The sequence below is a fragment of the Trichophyton rubrum genome (genome assembly GCF_000151425.1).
Source record: "Trichophyton rubrum CBS 118892 genomic scaffold supercont2.7, whole genome shotgun sequence".
In the NCBI taxonomy this organism is placed as follows: domain Eukaryota; kingdom Fungi; phylum Ascomycota; class Eurotiomycetes; order Onygenales; family Arthrodermataceae; genus Trichophyton; species Trichophyton rubrum.
Genome location: NW_003456422.1, coordinates 257,403 through 274,722, shown reverse-complemented (window position 1 = coordinate 274,722; position 17,320 = coordinate 257,403). Strand labels below are relative to the sequence as shown.

General features: G+C 49.3%; 5 protein-coding genes and 1 non-coding gene across 8 annotated transcripts; 4 read left to right on the top strand and 2 right to left on the bottom strand.

Moving 5' to 3' along the window:
* Window positions 1–597: 597 nt before the first annotated feature.
* TERG_10551 lies at window positions 598–704 on the top strand. The gene has a single exon. It is a non-coding gene; the product is annotated as a tRNA-Arg (tRNA).
* Window positions 705–768: 64 nt separating this feature from the next.
* TERG_06091 (uncharacterized protein) lies at window positions 769–2,526 on the bottom strand. 2 transcript variants are annotated; one of them, XM_003233047.2, is made up of 4 exons: window positions 2,375–2,526; window positions 2,026–2,310; window positions 1,839–1,958; window positions 769–1,783 (listed from the first exon to the last, which is right to left on the bottom strand). In XM_003233047.2, the coding sequence occupies exons 1-4, from the start codon at window positions 2,419–2,421 to the stop codon at window positions 1,750–1,752; spliced, it is 486 nt and encodes a 161-aa protein (XP_003233095.1). In that variant the 5' UTR covers window positions 2,422–2,526; the 3' UTR covers window positions 769–1,749. The 2 variants fall into 2 exon arrangements, with proteins under 2 accessions (XP_003233095.1, XP_047606783.1); XM_047750094.1 differs by having other exon boundaries at window positions 769–1,958.
* Window positions 2,527–2,652: 126 nt separating this feature from the next.
* Window positions 2,653–4,576, top strand: TERG_06090 (uncharacterized protein; the record flags this gene model as incomplete). Its single annotated transcript, XM_047748547.1, has 3 exons — window positions 2,653–2,888; window positions 2,943–4,140; window positions 4,201–4,576. Exons 1-3 carry the CDS (start codon window positions 2,813–2,815, stop codon window positions 4,574–4,576), a joined length of 1,650 nt encoding a protein of 549 aa, XP_047604531.1. The 5' UTR covers window positions 2,653–2,812.
* A 2,193-nt stretch (window positions 4,577–6,769) lies between these two features.
* TERG_06089 (uncharacterized protein) lies at window positions 6,770–11,238 on the top strand (the record flags this gene model as incomplete). Of its 2 annotated transcripts, XM_003233045.2 has the most annotated exons (4): window positions 7,204–7,219; window positions 7,297–7,737; window positions 7,804–7,961; window positions 8,017–11,238. In XM_003233045.2, 4 exons carry the CDS (start codon window positions 7,204–7,206, stop codon window positions 11,236–11,238), a joined length of 3,837 nt encoding a protein of 1,278 aa, XP_003233093.1. The 2 variants fall into 2 exon arrangements, with proteins under 2 accessions (XP_047606782.1, XP_003233093.1); XM_047750093.1 differs by having other exon boundaries at window positions 6,770–7,219; window positions 7,297–11,238.
* Window positions 9,210–14,506, bottom strand: TERG_06088 (uncharacterized protein). The gene is made up of 3 exons (XM_003233044.2): window positions 13,559–14,506; window positions 13,323–13,503; window positions 9,210–13,247 (listed from the first exon to the last, which is right to left on the bottom strand). The coding sequence occupies exons 1-3, from the start codon at window positions 13,749–13,751 to the stop codon at window positions 12,314–12,316; spliced, it is 1,308 nt and encodes a 435-aa protein (XP_003233092.1). The 5' UTR covers window positions 13,752–14,506; the 3' UTR covers window positions 9,210–12,313.
* Window positions 14,507–14,604: 98 nt separating this feature from the next.
* On the top strand, window positions 14,605–17,297 carry TERG_06087 (uncharacterized protein; the record flags this gene model as incomplete). Its single annotated transcript, XM_003233043.2, has 3 exons — window positions 14,605–15,407; window positions 15,614–17,179; window positions 17,253–17,297. The coding sequence occupies exons 1-3, from the start codon at window positions 14,919–14,921 to the stop codon at window positions 17,295–17,297; spliced, it is 2,100 nt and encodes a 699-aa protein (XP_003233091.1). The 5' UTR covers window positions 14,605–14,918.
* Between the last annotated feature and the right edge of the window lie 23 nt (window positions 17,298–17,320).

Here is a 17,320-nt window from a genome sequence, read left to right as displayed (position 1 = left end):
TCTGATAGTATGTTAATATATATCGGAAAGGAGGATGATGATATTGAGCTCTATCGAATGTGCGAGGCTTTAACCAAGCGAGATGTAGTTAGCTGACTAATACAAAAACTGACAGTGTCTCTGTCTCTTGTCTTCTCTTCTCTATATAATTCTCTATATAATAAAATAATATGTTGTTGGAGCCGGCGTTTGGCCAGCGTCTCGGATATACGATGCGCCGCCGCCGCCACCTCCTTGCTCATCATTTCGCTTAGGAACCTGTCAGCCGATCGGTGATCACCATGTATAGATAGATAGCCGTAGCATTGCCTGCTGTCTTGCAGGCCATCTTATCACTCATTTCTACACCTATTTATCTGCCTTTTTAGTGCTTAGCTAGACGTCGAGGCATTCGTTTGCTGCTCTGTTGCGTCTTGAAGCTCGAGTCACGTGACGTTCCTTCGAGGGACGTCCGTAATTTTGTGTTCACGTGACCAATTTATTATTATATATTCCCGTACAGGACAGAGACAGGGACAGAGAGAGAAGCGACGGGACCTTCACATATTTAAAAATGGGATATAATTAAGTAATTAACTCAGATTTTTGCATACAGGAGGCCGCGTGGCCTAATGGTTAGGGCGTCGGATTTCGGTTACCCATTTTAAAGATATACGATGGGCTTCTACCTCCGAAGGCTGTGCGTTCGAATCGCATCGTGGTCGTTTTAATTTTTTTATAATATTCTATCTCGAACCTCGTCTATGAAGAGGGTATTGATTAATCTAAAGAATATAATATTTATAACGTGGGCTTGATAATCTAGGGATTGAGATTGATATTTGAGGAGTTGAATATCACGACTGGTGCAAGTTGAAGGTATTCCTTTAAGGCTGGTGAGCTGCCGCTCCTTGAATGTAAAGCCCCGGCTGTAGGCACTTCGGGCAAGCTACATGGATGTCCTCGCGTCTACTCGAGCTCCTAAAGGTCGCGTCAGGATCATGAGTTGCTTCAGCATACATTCGTGCTCGACTAACTCCTGTCTTTGAGTTCGGACATGGGTCGGGGACAGGCAGTCCATCAGTCTCGATATCGCCTTCAAAGTAGTCCACTCGTTTGCAATTTTCAAACAGGTGTTTGGTATCCGCACGACATATCATGAGGGAATTAGTGAAGCGGATATACACACACACATGGTGCTGTCAACAAACTGTTAGCTCAGAAGAGAGATGTCAATAAGGTTGGGAGGGCATTCAGTACTTTGTTATAGGTGTAAATTCTTGCTATTCTTTCAGCTCTCAAATTTGTCGTGCTGTATTAACTCCCCAGAAGGAGAGAAAAGCTCGTATATTTATGTGTGGTGAGGGGAAGGGGGCTGTAATACATTACCCCTGGTAAATGGCACGTCTAATCCACTGAACCCCAGGCTATTCTGTTCTTTTAGCACATGCATATGCGCCTTCTGTGATATGTATTCTTAATGGCTTTCTCGTAAGTCTGGCAGGGGGAGGGAATGCTTGCCCTTGGTTGCCTATTTCCAGAATGCTGGGAGGAGGCTGCGAGGCCAGCAAGTGTGTCCAAATGAGTTGCAACTTGCTGTCTATCATTTCCCTAGTTTATTCTGACAAGTTAAGGAGAAACAGGAAGGAAAATCCGAGTCAAAACCGAACCCCATACGCTATGCAAAAGAGCAAAAACTGCTAGTCTCAAGTTACATTGCTTGAGGTATTAGACTAGCATGAGTACACACAAGAGATAGCCACGGCAACTTCAGAGAAGTTCTTCACATGTCCAGTCCTCGTACCTAGAAATGATGTTAGATCGACGTCATTTGGCAGATATCCTATGAAAGTACTAACCATCCGTCTGGAAGGTACCTCCTGATGATTAGTGGGATTTTCTTCTGATTGAGCTCCTTAAGGGCAATTTGGAGTGGATCGGTTTCACCCTCCAAATCGACAAGGATAGGAGCATTCATGCTGTTCGCCGTGCATTAGTAAGTAATTTTACTAAGAGGCCCCTTTCCCTCGAGCTTCAGTAACTCACCTAATCTGTAGCGCACGGGTGCCTAGTACTCTGGCCCGTTCATACTTGGTCATGTATGGTGTTGTTGTCCGCTGATCATTGGCAACTTTCTTCTCACGTTGCTGCAGTATCGTTTTCCCTTGACCCTGGCCGGAGGAGGCATTTGGGTCACCGTTCTCTCCGTTGGTAGTGACAGGCTGTCCATCACCGTTCAGCACCGCATAACCTTCTTCTTGCTGGTCATCCACTGCATAGTCATCGGCTGCAGTATCGTCATAGAAGTCTTCAGCTGGCTCATAGTCGAGGCTAAGGAGGTATTAGCCCGGGTCCGCGCATGAAATTTGCGATAGGGTTGATGGGGTTGGCTTACCCAGTCTCCTCGCGGTCGTCATGGTCATCTCCGCCAAAGTCAGACATCTTGAAGGTATCAGCAAGAAAATATAGATGCAAGAAGTACAAACGAGCTATTTATATAGCTTGGACTGTGCGATCTTTTCCTCGCGCGCGGTGTTGATGGTGTTTCTTCCTTTCTGCGACGTCGAGAGGAAGAAGATGAAAAAAAAAAAAAAAGAATGCTTGGCATGCCAAGATTTCTCAACACCTTAAATCAATTTTTGATAGAACGAGAAAAACACACAAAGCGAAGAAGCTAAAACCATCAACGCTACAACGTCCGGCTTGGGGGCCTTCTTGAGGAAAGGAGGCTTATTTCTGGTTCTGATGAACTTAGCTGGGCGTATGGTCTCTGCCATGTTGTGTTTCTAGCTATCTTCACGGTAGAAATGCTTGCGTTTTGAGACCATCCATAATGACCGCAACCAAACGAAAGGCAGCTGAGGAAGCTCGGAGGCAGCTGAAGAGGATACATCTATCTGAACCGGCAGGTATGCTACCATTACCGCATTATGGCTGTGGAATTCAACCGTTAACGCTGTCAGGCCAAGATGAAATACACGATTCCGACGCCAATTGTGATTCCTCTTCCGTCGTTGACGAGATAGTATGCTCGGATGATGAACTGCATGCGACACCATTGACGCCCTTTTCACCTGCTTCCTCGAAATACCCATCTGAGCTGAAGACTCACCTCTGTCCTTACTCCGGCTGCGACAAAGCTTTCAATCGCCCGGCGCGGCTTACTGAGCATATACGTTCGCATACCAACGACCGGATCTTCGCCTGTACGTACGAAGGATGCGAAAAGAGCTTTCTTCGAGCCTCTCATCTCAATCATCATATCAAGAGTGCGCATACCCTTATAAGAGACTATGTATGTGAGCGTGATGGTTGCGGAAAGGCGTTCGCTACAGGGTCAAGGCTTAGGAGGCACCTTGCAGCCCATGAAGGGCGGGATAAATACACATGCACTGAAATAGCAGAAGGGAGTGGGAAACAGTGCGGAGAGTCGTTTAGGAAACATTCCACTCTGTTGAAACATGTTATGACCGTTCACCTGAGGAAGAGGCCGTTCCCCTGCCAAGCTACACTTGATTCAGGTGAGACTTGTACTGCTGCATTTGATACGGCAGGCCATCTGAAAGCCCACGAAAGGAGGGTACATGGAGAGGCACGGTTTACTTGCACGGAGTGCATTGGCAATGCAGGGCTGGAAGGAGAAACGGGAGATGGAAAGGCATATAACTTCGCGACCTATGCCCTGCTACAATCACACATGCGTTCCGTACATCCTCCGACCTGTCCTAGCTGTGCCCATATATGCTCATCAGCAAAGGATCTACGCCGGCACATGGAAATTTCTCATGGGACAGTGACTGTGGAGGATCGTCGGACCTATCCCTGTCAGCACCCAGGGTGTGAACGCAGTTTTACGAAAAAAGGCAATCTCAACGTCCATGTCAAGACGGTGCACGAGGGCGAGAAGCGCTTTGCCTGCGGCGAGACCGACCTCTCTACGTCTAAGAAAGTGGGCGGGTGGAATGGGATGGATGCTTGCGGGAAGAGGTATGGAAGTAAGCTTGCTCTGGAAGAACATGTGAGGACGGCACATATGGGATTCCGGAATGCCAGGGCCGAGAGGAAAGCCAGAGCTGGTGCTGCTCTTACGGCTACCAACACATTGGAATCTGGATCAAAGCGTACTGGCCCATCTAACGTCGCTCTGCTTACTGGCCAAGGGTACGCTGAGGAGTTAGGTAATCGCCATATACCGTGTCTACTAGCTGAGTGCGAACATAGATTCCACCGGGACTATGATCTCTGGCTGCACATGGGCGCAAAACACGGCATGGATGAGAACGAAGTCCAGCTTCTCTTTATGCAGCGAGCCATGCAAGGCGGGAATGAGAGCTTTGACAGACCTTCATTCGAGTATGAGATGGACACGATTGGGATGGGCGTCGACGAGATTGGCACTGCTGCTGGTGATGGTGGCAGCAGCAGCGGCCTTATCGACGATCTAGAGGGCAGATATACATATTTTCGACCCGATGCTAGTGTCGATGAGATCATGGCAAGCCACGACAGTGTCCAGGAACGGGGCAAGGACGATCGTTTAGGCGGGTTGGGCGACCTTGTCGACCCGCTTCTGACGTACACCTGCCTGGAGTCGTGAGAGAAGAAGTATATCGGCTACGCGAGTTCCCACCATAAGGGATGTAATATCTCTGGGGATCTGTCCCGTCCAGTCCATGTAATAATACGATATAGGCGCATGCTATGCTTTGTTGTCAAAGAGGAGCCTGGCATGCTCCGAAGGCTGATCGATAGAGGTTTTGTCATAATGGCGATAATGAGAAATGAATAATAAAGTGAACGACTATGATTCAAAGGGAAAGAGACAGCACAGCGTCTCGGTCTGTCATCATTCTTGCGGTTGCCACGATGCAAACAGCCGATCAATTGTTTGCTGTCTTCCTTGCTTCCTTGCTTCCTTCGTTACTCGATTCCTTATTAATATTGATTGTAAGGTTGAAGATCTCGTCTTTGCTTCTTCCATCGTGTTGGTACCGATGCCACAAGGATCGACATCAAGAAGCCACAAGGAGAGATTACCTACGTAATCAGCACCGACAATGAAATGCTAAAGACCATAGCTCTTGTCCGCCGGCTTTGTCATATCATGATATCCGTACAAACTCTTCACCGACGTTTCGTCTTTGTTTCGGGCCATCCCCCCATCCAGTTGGCCCTTGGGCCGTGGGGAAGGCCATTCGACCAGCAGCAAGAGAGAGAGAGAGAGAGAGAGAGAGAGAGAGAAGTCGAACGTATCGCATTCTAGCCCTTCGGGATGACTTTTTCAACTGGTACGAAGACAATCCACGCGATTTGCATCGACGGCTGTCGCACATGCATCCGCCTGTATAACACTGGTTAGCCAATGTCATCCCCATCGAGCACAACGTTGAGCTCTTTGGCCGGACGGGGTCGGACCCTGCTCTAGCATGGACATGGATACCCTGATGGCAATTGGCTACTAAGCTCCATCTGGAGTTCACTAAGGCCGGGGGGTCTGTCAGATCTAGTCCAATTGCTGGTTAAACCGGCGGTCTAGGCGGGAGTTGGACTAAAAGCGCACAGGGAGAGAGAGAGGAAGAGTTGAGAACGCGTCACCAGGCTCTCGATGGCACGCCTTCCCACATGCCATGATGTGATATTTATGGCACACACCACGATGTGGAATATTTTATTGAATATGGAGGATCAGGTGTTTCAACCCGGAGAAAGGCTGGAGGCGCTGGGGAAAGGGTGGATCGGCCAGCGCACTCTAAGCACACTAACCAACTGGGCGCTTTGAACTTGTATAAAGTGGATAGGTGGCTTTCTCGTCAATATTATTATTTATTGAACAAGAAAACTCGCTCTCAGGGTGTCATATTTTAATTCTCCCCCGTAGTCAATCAGAGCTGAGAGCCGTCCGCCCCCCCTTGGCCCAGGTTCGATGCTGCCCAGAGAACCAAGTGCCGGGGGGGGGGGGGGGGGGGGGGGGGGGAGCTGGCCAGTTAGACAGTAATGCCATGAACTCGTTCGGTGCAGCGCGAGTGCCAGTGCTACAGCTGGGTGCGATGCGGCGGGCGGTGCTCCCCATCCGTCTTTGGGCCATTTTCATATTCTTCTTTTCTTTTCCTTGTCTGACTGCGAGCTGTACGACGGTACGACGCTGTTCCGGGTCAGGGTGTTGTTGAGCGCGGTCTGAGACATGGCTAGTGAAGATATCATGCTCGCTTGACCTTGACCTGCTTGTATTTCTTTCCTTTTTCCTCCCAGTGATATTGAGTTTGTAAGCTCGTTATGTAGCATAGTTAGCGCCTGCGGGATCAAGGGAAGAGGCAGAGTAGAGGCGACCTTGCTTGCCTGCTGCTGCTGCTGCTGCTGCTGCTGCTGCTAGAGTGAAAAGTGTGGCTGGCGGTGGAGGCGGCGGCGGAACCGGCGGAGGAAAAGGACCCTCTCTCTGCCTCTCTCGCGCGCGCCCCCGGACAGGCGTTGAAGCTGACAAGGCAGGGCCCCCGTATCGTATCCTCGCTCGTCTTGCGGAGCCAGAAGCGTAATTCGGCCGGCTCAGCTGCACAGAGACTGACGGCGTCAAGCGTATCCTGTCTGTAATACCTACAGGGCGAGGTTAGGGCGGAAGCGCTGCTGAGGCCGTCTTGGTTCTTCTTCCCTTTTCGGCCTCGCCAACCTCACCTCACCTCATCTTCTTCCTCGTCCACCTCGCAACTCCAGCAACTTCTGTCTGCAACCTCCATCTCGGCCTCAAGCAGCCGCTGTCCGACTGACACTGGCCTGGATCAGCCGACGCTAGGCTCAGAGCTCACTTGCTGCCTTATTTTTAACTACTTAAGCTCCAGCGCTAGTTTCATTATTTACCGTCATCACCTGGGGTGCGCTGCTTGCTGTCTGTCAATTACTGCGCCATGGATCACACTCTCCTGTAGACACAGAGCACCGGATCAAACGAGCCCTTCCACAGCGCCCTTTGGCTCTCTCTCCTCCTATCCTCCCGGAGACCGCTCTCTCCTGCTGCTTCGTCTGTTTCGTCGCAAGTCGTGGGAGAAATTATCTCTCTGGCTCTCCCGGCGCTTCCACTCCCCGTCCTAACCGCCCGCTTCCTCCCTTTTTACACATGGCTGCTGAACGAAGCCCATAGACACACCTCTCTGGCAGTTTTCAGTTGCCACGTCGGGCGGCTCTCTTGCTCGCTAGAAAGGGCCATATCCCACCGCGGACTTTCAATTGCTCACCATGGGGCGCTTAAGAGGTTGGTCTTATTTTCGCTCTGCTCAACCAAGGCCACCCAGATATCACATCCTGGCAACCAGCTAATTCCCTTCACAGTCCCGTCGTTTCTTTCCTCTCGTCCTGATGGTCCCAAGGGTAAAACTGCTGCGGCATCAGTGTCCTTCTCCACGCCAGATCTTCCTGGAGCCCTAACCCAAGCACCCTCGAACAAGCCCCCAGCGGCCGGGGCTGGACCGGCTCCGGATCAGGAGCAACAGACATCTACCTCCCCGTTCATGAGACGCACACGCAGGTTAAGCAGGCCTATAGCCTCTCTCTGGGCTCAGAAGTCCGCACAGAGTGAGAATGATGACCGGAATCAAAGCCAGAGCCAGAGCCAGAGTCAGAGCGAGAGCCAGACAGCTCCTTCCTCACCTCCATATGATGCAGAGCCTCTCGTTGTCCCGGAGCTGGAGCCTGTCTTCGCCTACTTGAATAATCAGGCAAACAAGCTATACCAAGAGGGATATTTCCTAAAGCTTAATGATTTGGATACCCGTATGCTTTTCATTTTCCCTCCCCCCCCCAATTATAAGGGCCTGGTAAACTAATTTCTCCTTATAGAAGGGCGGGCATGCCCTGATAGGCAGTGGGTGGAGTGCTTTGGACAGTTGGTCGGAACAGTGCTTTCAATTTGGAACGCATCTGCGCTGGATACGGCTGGGGGACAGGCAAATGCATCTCCCAGCTTCATTAATTTAGCTGATGCTACTATCAAAATGGTGAGATATTACCTCCTATTTTTCAACCGGGGATGAACAGCTAACGGTCTAGTAGATGGAAACACTCCCTACCAACAACGAAACGAATCAGCCCCTACAAAATGTTGTCAGCATCAGTACGGCAGGGAAGAATAGGTATCTTCTCCACTTTGATTCATTGCATTCTCTCACTCAATGGACGGCCGCAATGCGATTGACTGTGTTCGAAAACTCACTTCTCCATGAATCTTACACCGGCGCCCTTATTGCTGGTAAGGGCAAGTATCTCAACGGAATAAAACTTATCCTTGAGAAGACAACTTTCAAATATGAGGACTGGGCCAGAGTTCGATTTGGGGCTGGTACACCCTGGAGAAGATGTTGGTGCGTCATCTCTCCTCCGGGAGAGAAAGAGATGCAACTGTACAACCGCTCTCTTAAGAAGAAATCCGCGTACGATCGAGCACCCACACCTCCCAAAGGGAACATCAAATTCTACGAGACAAGGAAAACTAGCAAGAAGGTAGCCCCCATCGCGACCATTTCCGATGCTTACTCTGCGTATGCCATATATCCACAGGCCCGGCCCCTCGTAGACCAGTCCACGCTTGTTAAGGTCGAAGGTCTGGTCACTATTGGAGAGAACACATCGGAGGGCTTCGTCTTTGTGCTCCCGGAAATGCACAATGCCGTCTCCGGATTCGAAACGATGATTCGCTGGTTATTCCCAGCCTATGATGCTTTCCGTCTTTACGGGCGCCCTAATCGTTTGCTGGCTGATACTGTTAGCCCCAACAGCTTGATGTTTGCTATGCCTAGTAACAAGCGCAGGGGGTACCTTGATATCCTTGATGTTTCCGCACTCATTCATACTCAGGGGAGCGAAAGCTGGAGCGCCCGAGAATGGAGAAAGCAGTTGAAGGATGCAACATCACGTCGAATGACGTCAAATGCTGGCAGTAGTAGGACTAGCAGCGTATCAGGCCATCGTAGTGGGAAACGCAGCAGCCTACCTCAACGTACTGGCAACGTGCGTTTTGGTAGTGCGACAGTTGGGCCAAGGAATGGCGAGCCTAATAGCTCGTCTGATACTGTGGCTTCGAACTCACCAACAAAACCTGGAATATCCCATACCCGTTCAGAGTCTGAAAATACTGGCCTTCCATCAGCCCGCCGTGGCCGCCGCAGCCCGCCATTTTTCGAGAACAATATCGGAGAAGACATTCCAGAACACCCACCCACACCACCCCCAGAACTCCCCCAAACAGATGGACCCTCCGAAGTTGATGGAACAGATAGCCGCAGCTCTCCTGACAGCGGCGCTTTCATGGACAACAATCGCCCTGTTGACCGTCTGGAAATTATGCAGAGCTTGGAGCCTAACCCGCCCCCGCAGGGTGTGCCAGTGTCACCTGCTTTCTCGCATGATCCTCGGGGAACGCCTCAGTTCAAACCCCAGCCATCTCCAGAGATTGGCCATGCCGCGAACCGTATGTCTGTTGGTACGCTAGATCAGTTGGTGGATATGAATAAGAAAAATGGCAAAGCAAATGGCCTTGCAGTGGCAGGTGCTACAGTTGCTTGGAATGCAGCTAAGGATAATAGTAAGGAGACCGATATTGGAACGGGGCAACGAGCTGACCCCCGAGGTCCAACACTTAACCGCCTTAACAGCATTGGTGCGTCTAGCTCAAATTACTCTCAGGGGAGCCCTGTAACCCCCAGCGATACTACAAGCAACGTAAACGTCGGAGTCAATATCAACACTACTGATACACCAACTGAGGGACAGTTTCCGGTAAAGCAGCAGGATGGCACTCAAAACCCACCATTGCATAAGCCAATTGCTCGCAAACCTGTTGCGGCAGAAATTCCTATCGCGGAGACAGCGAGTGTGAGAACAGCGTCTACCCTGGGAAGCCTGAGAGATAACATCGATATGGATGCTCTAGACAGAATTATACGGCGACCGCGCTCACCTTCTCCTCCTCCACCACCCCAGCCGAAGTATACATTTAAACAAGAGAATGCTGTTCAAGATGATGCCAGCTCAATTGTGGCTCCATCATACGCAAGCTCGCATAAATCTTCCGCATCAGTCCGGTCCATCCAGTCTGTTCAGAAACCGAGGATGGGAAAGATGAAAGTCGTCGGTAACGCTATGCCAAAGACGGATGATCTTGTCATAGGTGACGCTCGCTATAAGCATCCTGCTGTTACTCCTGTGGAAGTGAGCTCTGATATTCCAGAAGTCGACTTTGGGCCCACACATACCTATAGACCTACCGCAAGACGACCCAGCACATCTGATACTATGCTACTTCTGTCTTCTTCTCATCAACGTAACCCTTCTGAAGGTACCCTCGCAACAAGAGGTAGAAGACTTTCGACTGGTCGTCTACTTGAGCACCTCAACCAGGAATCGAACGAGTCTCCATCTCCACCACCGCCCACGCAGGAACGTGGACGCCGCCGCAGCGTTCTCTGGCAGCCAGGGATGGTTCAAGACAGTGGCCCTATTACCCCCGGCCCGACGAGTATCTCAGCAGAACAGTTCGTTCACGACCGCGCTTCCAGATCACAGATTCATCTTCCAGTAATGCCAACTCGAGCTACACCCCCTCCACCCCGGCCGGCATCAGGAGATTGGTCTGCCTATATCCGCCACCAATCATCCGCTACTCATCTTCCCCAGCGTCCACACTCTCGCGGCCCAAGCGTCATGCTAGATATGCCAGCCCGCCCTTCTTCTCGCGGTGCAAATACCATACTTGACGTTCCCGCCCGGCCATCTTCTCGTGGTGCCAGTGTCATTCTTGGACCTCTTGATGCTCCTGCTCGTCCTTCTTCGCGGGGCGCCAACCGAATGCTAGCTCAACCAGATATTTCTGGTCATCTCTCTGCTCGAGAGCAAGAGCATGTAGCCCGTGTGACTGGATCTTCGTTTCTTAACTTGAATAATAACCAGAGCCCACAATTTGGATCCGGACTTGTCAGTACTATTGATTCCCGGGAGCGTGAGAGGAAAGCTATGAAGGATGGTTTTAGTGGACAAACAGTACAGCAGGCCATTGCCCAGAGACAGTACCAAGCACAAGCACAAGCACAGGCTCAGGCACAGGCCCAAGCTCAGTTCCAACTGCAGCAGCAATTTCAGCAACCCTTGGGTACATCCCCTGGATATGCTGCATCCATGCAATTCCCATATCTCCCTCAGCAGCAATCACAACAGCCACCACAGGCAGGCTATTATGCGCCACCTCAGGGGCAGCAATGGCAGCCTCAGTACCATGCATAACCTGAGCTCATGATCTACTGTTTCCATCCCTTCAATCTCTTTTCTGTTTCGACTCGATTTCATTTTCGCCCATTACACTGTCTCAGTAACTTAGAAGCCTACCCTCCTTGCCATTTCCACAGTTATTGCCTTCATTTTTTGTTTCTTTCTTGTCGTTAATGACCATGACCGCATCTCCATTTTCCAATCACATCCATCTGTCTTCTCATCCTTCGTTACTTGTCCTTTTCTAACCAGATCCTCATTTTGGAACTTCCTTCCCGTCGTCATTTTCTACTCTCAAGTACACATCATTTATCACCTTGACCTGGGACCTAACGTTTCTTTTCTTTGTCCGCTTTGTCTACCATTTAGATCTCGGTTACCCGGAATCCCTCATATCAACGCTCACCTCCGTCTACCTATATAGTCATTATGTTTCCTTTCTAGTTATGCATCAGGAGTTTGGTCTATTTATTGTATTTGTGCGTTTTTACCTCCCCAAATCTTATGCTTCCTCGCAGCTCATGCATGCAACACTATGATAAGTATTACATACGCCACGATACGCATTGCATTGCATTCGTTTTGAGATGGGAACTGGAATCAGTGATAGATTGATTACTGTTAGATTTTCAAAATGCGAAACAAAAGGCATCAGGGAAGGTCTATGGAAAGCAAGGGTTAATGCTAGATACAGTGTTTGGGACACTGATTTCAATTGTATCCGCCTTTTCTCCTCTCACGACTGAACCATCTGTCGAATAGGCGTATCAAAAGCTTTTTCGCTCTAAAGATTCGACTCAAATGACGCCACCCCTGCATAGATTAGATGTAAAAAGGTGTGCCTGAAGGTCCATCGATCCACAGGGGGGTAAATATAGGGTAGAAAGACTGAAAGATTACGTAGAAAGGTCGCGCCAGAAAGATTAATAAAACTCGCTCAGAAGGAACCCCTTTAATCGTATTTACCGATCAATATATAGAACGCCAAAATCGATCATTCCTCAAGAACCAAAAAAGCAAATGAAAAGAAGACTAGCCGCCAAAAGGCAGATAGGCAATAGTGTGACAACGTGAAGGAACGGTATATAAATCAGCTCTTGTGCAACTTCTTAACCCTCAAGCTCCCTTCATAAAGCAAACGGTCGACAGCGGCCGCCACTGTCAATGTACCACCAATAACAGCACAGACACCAGTAAAGAACGCAGAGAGAGATTTTGGTCTAGTTTCGCGATTAATCACTTTCATGGGAGATATCTCATAATTGAACATGACAGATGGAATGCCGCCGCGGGCGTGTTGGCGCTCTTTATGCCCATCGGCGGAAGCATCTTCTGCATCGAGTGATCGTTGATGGGAAGTAACTGAATATTGATGGGTTTCAATACTTCCCTGGGAGCCAAAGAAGACCCCATGGTTGCCCAGAGGAATGTCCCTATGAGCCTGGGAATGTGCCTCACTTGACAAGGTGGGATCCCATCCAAGTGGTAGGTATGACGTTGACACTACCTTCACAAAGTACAGGAAGTTGTATCGTACTTCATTAGTCTTGTGCTCAGATTTGTCAAGAGGGTTAATGGTATCCTGGTGTGTCCATTTCCATCTGCTATAGAGCTCTTCGGGAAGCTGGGGTCCAAACCGGAGCTTGTGTATGATATGGGTCATAGTATGTGGAACCGGGGTATGGTAATAGTTGTCTAGATCGTGGGCATGAAAATTTCCGGCTGTCAAGCTACGGCCGGGAGCAATGTGAAAGTTCCCAGCAACCTTGTTCACACGAAGAATTCCTTCAATACGGCATCCTTCATGTCGTTGCTCGTCAATGCGCTGGGAATAGCCTTCGTCGATACATTGGGCAACATTCTCGCCGCGGCCAAAGGCCCAGTTCTTCTCCGCATAGGCATCACGGACTTCATCACAAGTGTTGCAGCATCCTGGCTTCTTTGCGGTGGAGGGTGCAGGAACGCCGTAACAGTCTCCACAGTAGTTTGGGTCGAGATGTGCGGGAGAGTCCTCTTTCTTATGCCTACATTGAAATACCGGTTAGCAGTGGTTTACGGGATTGAGCAAATTCTACCGAATCGGAATTTGAGCAACTTACAGGGACAATGCTGTCACGTCAATGACTCTTCCGCCTTCTGCTGCGGAGCTGAGGCGGACTTTGTTAACTCCATGATCCACATCTGTCTGGAGTTCGCCTGATACGTCCATGACATCCAGGGTGAGCAGTTCACAGGGGAGGTTTGGAAAGGTCATGTTCAGGTGGATTTCCATCCTCTCGCCTTTAACTAGATGTTAACTTCCCTGCCATGACATCCATAAAGACATGGTACCCACCTCTGCCCTTGTCAACGATCAGCTCAGGCTGAACCACAACTCGTCGATAATCTTTCCATTCGCCCCAAACCAGATATATAACAATAAGCAATGCAGCTATAGTAACGACTCCGCCCGATCTCGTCCGTATCCGCGCATCTTCGACCGTTTTCGCGAAGGCATCAAGACGTGTGAATCGAGATTTGCCAGCCATATCGGGTGGTAGGGTAACCTTGGGTCGAAATCAACCAATTGGTTCGTGGATTAGAAAGCAAACTGCGTATTCCTCTCCAGTTTAGTCAATATACAACCTCGATTCGCGTTGATTGGTATGTGGAGGTAGGAGGTATAGCAACGTGAGCTCAAAAGGCTGTTGCAAATGCGCATCACCGATTCTACAGAGAGAGGAGGGTGAGAGTGCCGAAGTGAGTGACTGGTGGCGTACTGGAGAGCGGTATAGGAGTGCAGGATTCTCGATAGACACGCAACTCCTCGTACACAGAGGGAAGTCCGCCGTCACTCTGCATCGACTTGAAGCTCAGCGGGAAAGGACACATTGAAGATTTGCTCTCATTGGCCCGGAATTTGACTGACGAATTTAAATCACGTGTATATGTACCCACAAATAGCGAAGCTTAAATGGGTAAGTTTTCTTATGTAATTGACATTACATAATATATAGCTACTTTCCGGAGTTGGTGTTGAACGTTTCATAGCAAAGCTGGCAACGACTGTTTCTGATACGGTAGTATACACTCTGTATTCTGTCATTCCATGCGAGCTAGATAGAGATAGCATATATAACGAGAATATGTATTGTGTATTAGCGTACAATTTCAATTCTATATAGTGTAAAAGTCAAAAATATATAAATGCCGGAAAACCATAGCTGGTTTAGGCCAGAAGGGCAGCTATATTTGAATTTCTAGAGTGCATATGCCCATCTATATAAATATAATGACCCCCAGCCTCAATATTAAAAAGGCTTTGTAGAAACATCGCCGCAGGACATTTCGATTACATAAGCACAACACATCTTTAGAGCCGCACTAAGCCCGATTAAGCGCAGCCAGTCACTGGACTTTCTTTTACAGAGGCAGAAACTCGCGAACGCTTTTGCTTTCTTCATAACGTCCACCACTTCATCAGCGCCTCTAATACCGCCCTTATATACCACAGCAGACCGGTCGCTAGATATTCCTTTTGACAAGTATCTTTCGACACACAACCAAGTTCAACGAGCTCTTCCGAACCTTGCATGCTGGCGCGACACAGTTCAAAATAGCGGGCTCCAGTCCATACGCTGCTTGTTCCAGCCTCTGTTGAGGGACCAAGAAGTCGCCAACCTCACCGTATTTCCTAGCGAACGCATTCTTCCGTCATGCTGCAGGTCTCAGGTGGAAGGATGAATAGCTCCAGCAACCGCAGTCGAGGCACCCGAGGCAGAACGGGAGGAACAGACCGCGGTGGCATCCGAAAACGAGGCGCCACTCCCCGGGTAGATCGAGATGGAGACATGGATATGGCTGCCTCTGGTACAAGTGCTGGAAAGGGTCGGATAAGAAGCTCTCGCGGAGTCACTCCGGGAAGATCATCGAGAAGACCAGGAGAGAAAGAAAAGACGATTGATGCTCTCCAAAAGGCTATATTCAGCAGTTCTTCTTCCCAGGCCAATATCAGACACGGACGTGGAATTGCAGATGGAGCCCTGAGACGGAATCTGACTCAGATCAAAGTGAGTGGTTGGAAGAATAGCAAAGCGGCTTCGAACCCCGACGGTGGCGTTGTCAGTCTTGTCGCATTTTTGGAGAAGAAATATGCGCCGCCGGACCAGAACGCTACGGCCCCTGGACGATTCAAGATTACTAAGGTATGTGCAATATCACGTTCACGTTCACGTTCTCGCAGTTATCGACACACTCTGCAGCACTACTCTTCTGCATTGTCTCCGTTTTCTTGTCAGCTGGAACGATGCTTTTTCTCTCTGAGACCGTCCAGACATTCTACGAATGCTATCGAGTTACTGCAAAGAATATCGGTTTCCAAGGTTAATTATGCCTTGCTAACATTCAGTAGTCGCGGGTTGAAGGCGACAGCATGATTATATCAGTTCGACCCGAGCAGGTGGATGGATTTTTACGATTAAATGGATTTTCCTTTGCCGGAGCTCCTCTCACGGTGGAGCTGCTTGATGGCGTCGCTATGGCAGATGGCCCATCACAGTCAAGCCAAGGGCCATCTCAAGCTGCGATCGATACCAAGGCTAAGATGACTGCTTTCCTCGCAAAGAGATATTCGGAGCCAGGAAAACTCCTTGATCTATCAAAATTGGGTACGGATCCCGATCTAGTGGAGATGGGCATGTTTAACAGCGTATCAACGGAATCAAAATTCTTCCCGGCTCTCATGAAAGTGTGCGAGCTTACTTTCGATTCTGCTGCCAAAAGAAAGGCTGCAGTCGTGAGTGTCAGCTTGGCGCATAACCAACTACCAAACCTCACTGCTGTCACTTCTCTTGCGCAAACCTTCCCTGATATCAAAAACCTCGATTTATCGCATAACCAGTTCAAAGACATCTCGAGCCTAAGCAGTTGGAGATGGAAATTTCGCGGCCTCGACTTTCTAGATCTTACTGGAAATCCAGTATGCTCAGAACCAAGCTTCAAGGAAACCATGATAAAATGGTATCCTCAACTCCGGACATTGAACAATGCAGCAGTTAGAACAGCTGAAGAAATTGCGGCTCAGAAGAAGACCCCTATCCCCGTCATGGGCCCGAGCTTTCAGGACGAGGGCCAGATCGCGGAGAATTTTGTCAAAGCTTTCTTTACTGGATTCGACAACAACCGAAACGATCTTCTCAATGGCATATACGACGCAAAATCCATATTTTCGTACAACGTCAACACTGTAGCCCCTCGAGCGGCACAAACAGAATCAACACCTCCATGGGATTCTTACATCCGGAAAAGCAGAAATCTTGTGAAAATTAGTCATCTCCCTGCCCGCGTATCACGTAGCTTTATTGGTACCGACAGCATCCGCGAAGTATGGAATACATTTCCACAAACAAAACACCCGGAAATTCTTTCCAACCCCAAAGAATGGTTGATAGAATGCCATCCTATTCCCGGCCTTCCTGATATCAACAATCAAAGTGCGACTGGTGTTGGTGGCCTTTTGATCACAGTCCATGGAAAATTTGAGGAGATATATCCCAATACCGGAAGCAAATCTCAAACTCGCAGTTTTGACCGAACATTTGTCCTTGGACCTGGAAATGGTCTAGGAGGACTCAGGGTTAGCAACGACATGCTCTGCCTTCGGGTGTTTGGAGATTGTACTGCCTGGATTCCAGAGCATGAACAAGCTGCAGCTGCGCCTGTAACCCAGGCACCTCCGTCTGTAACGGTCACACCGGCCCAGCCTGCGGCAGTTCCGCAATTAGCAACTCAACATCCAGAGGCAAAACCAGGCTACGGAACGCCTCAGCCTGGGAAGTCGGAGGAAGAGCTTAAAAAAGAGCAGCTTATACTGGAGATAAGCTTTAAAACGAAGATGACATTGCAGTTTTCCGAAATGGCTCTTAGTGGTAACAGCTGGGATATGAATTTGGCGCTAAAGAACTTTGAAGAGCTAAAGGTTAGTAGTATAGCTTTGCACATGGCAACCCCTTGCCTCTGAAGCAAGTCAATACTAACAAAATCACGTTCAGGCACAGGGAAACTTGCCCCCTACTGCGTTCCTGCCAGGCGCATAAGTTATGGTTTTTATAAGCCTTGG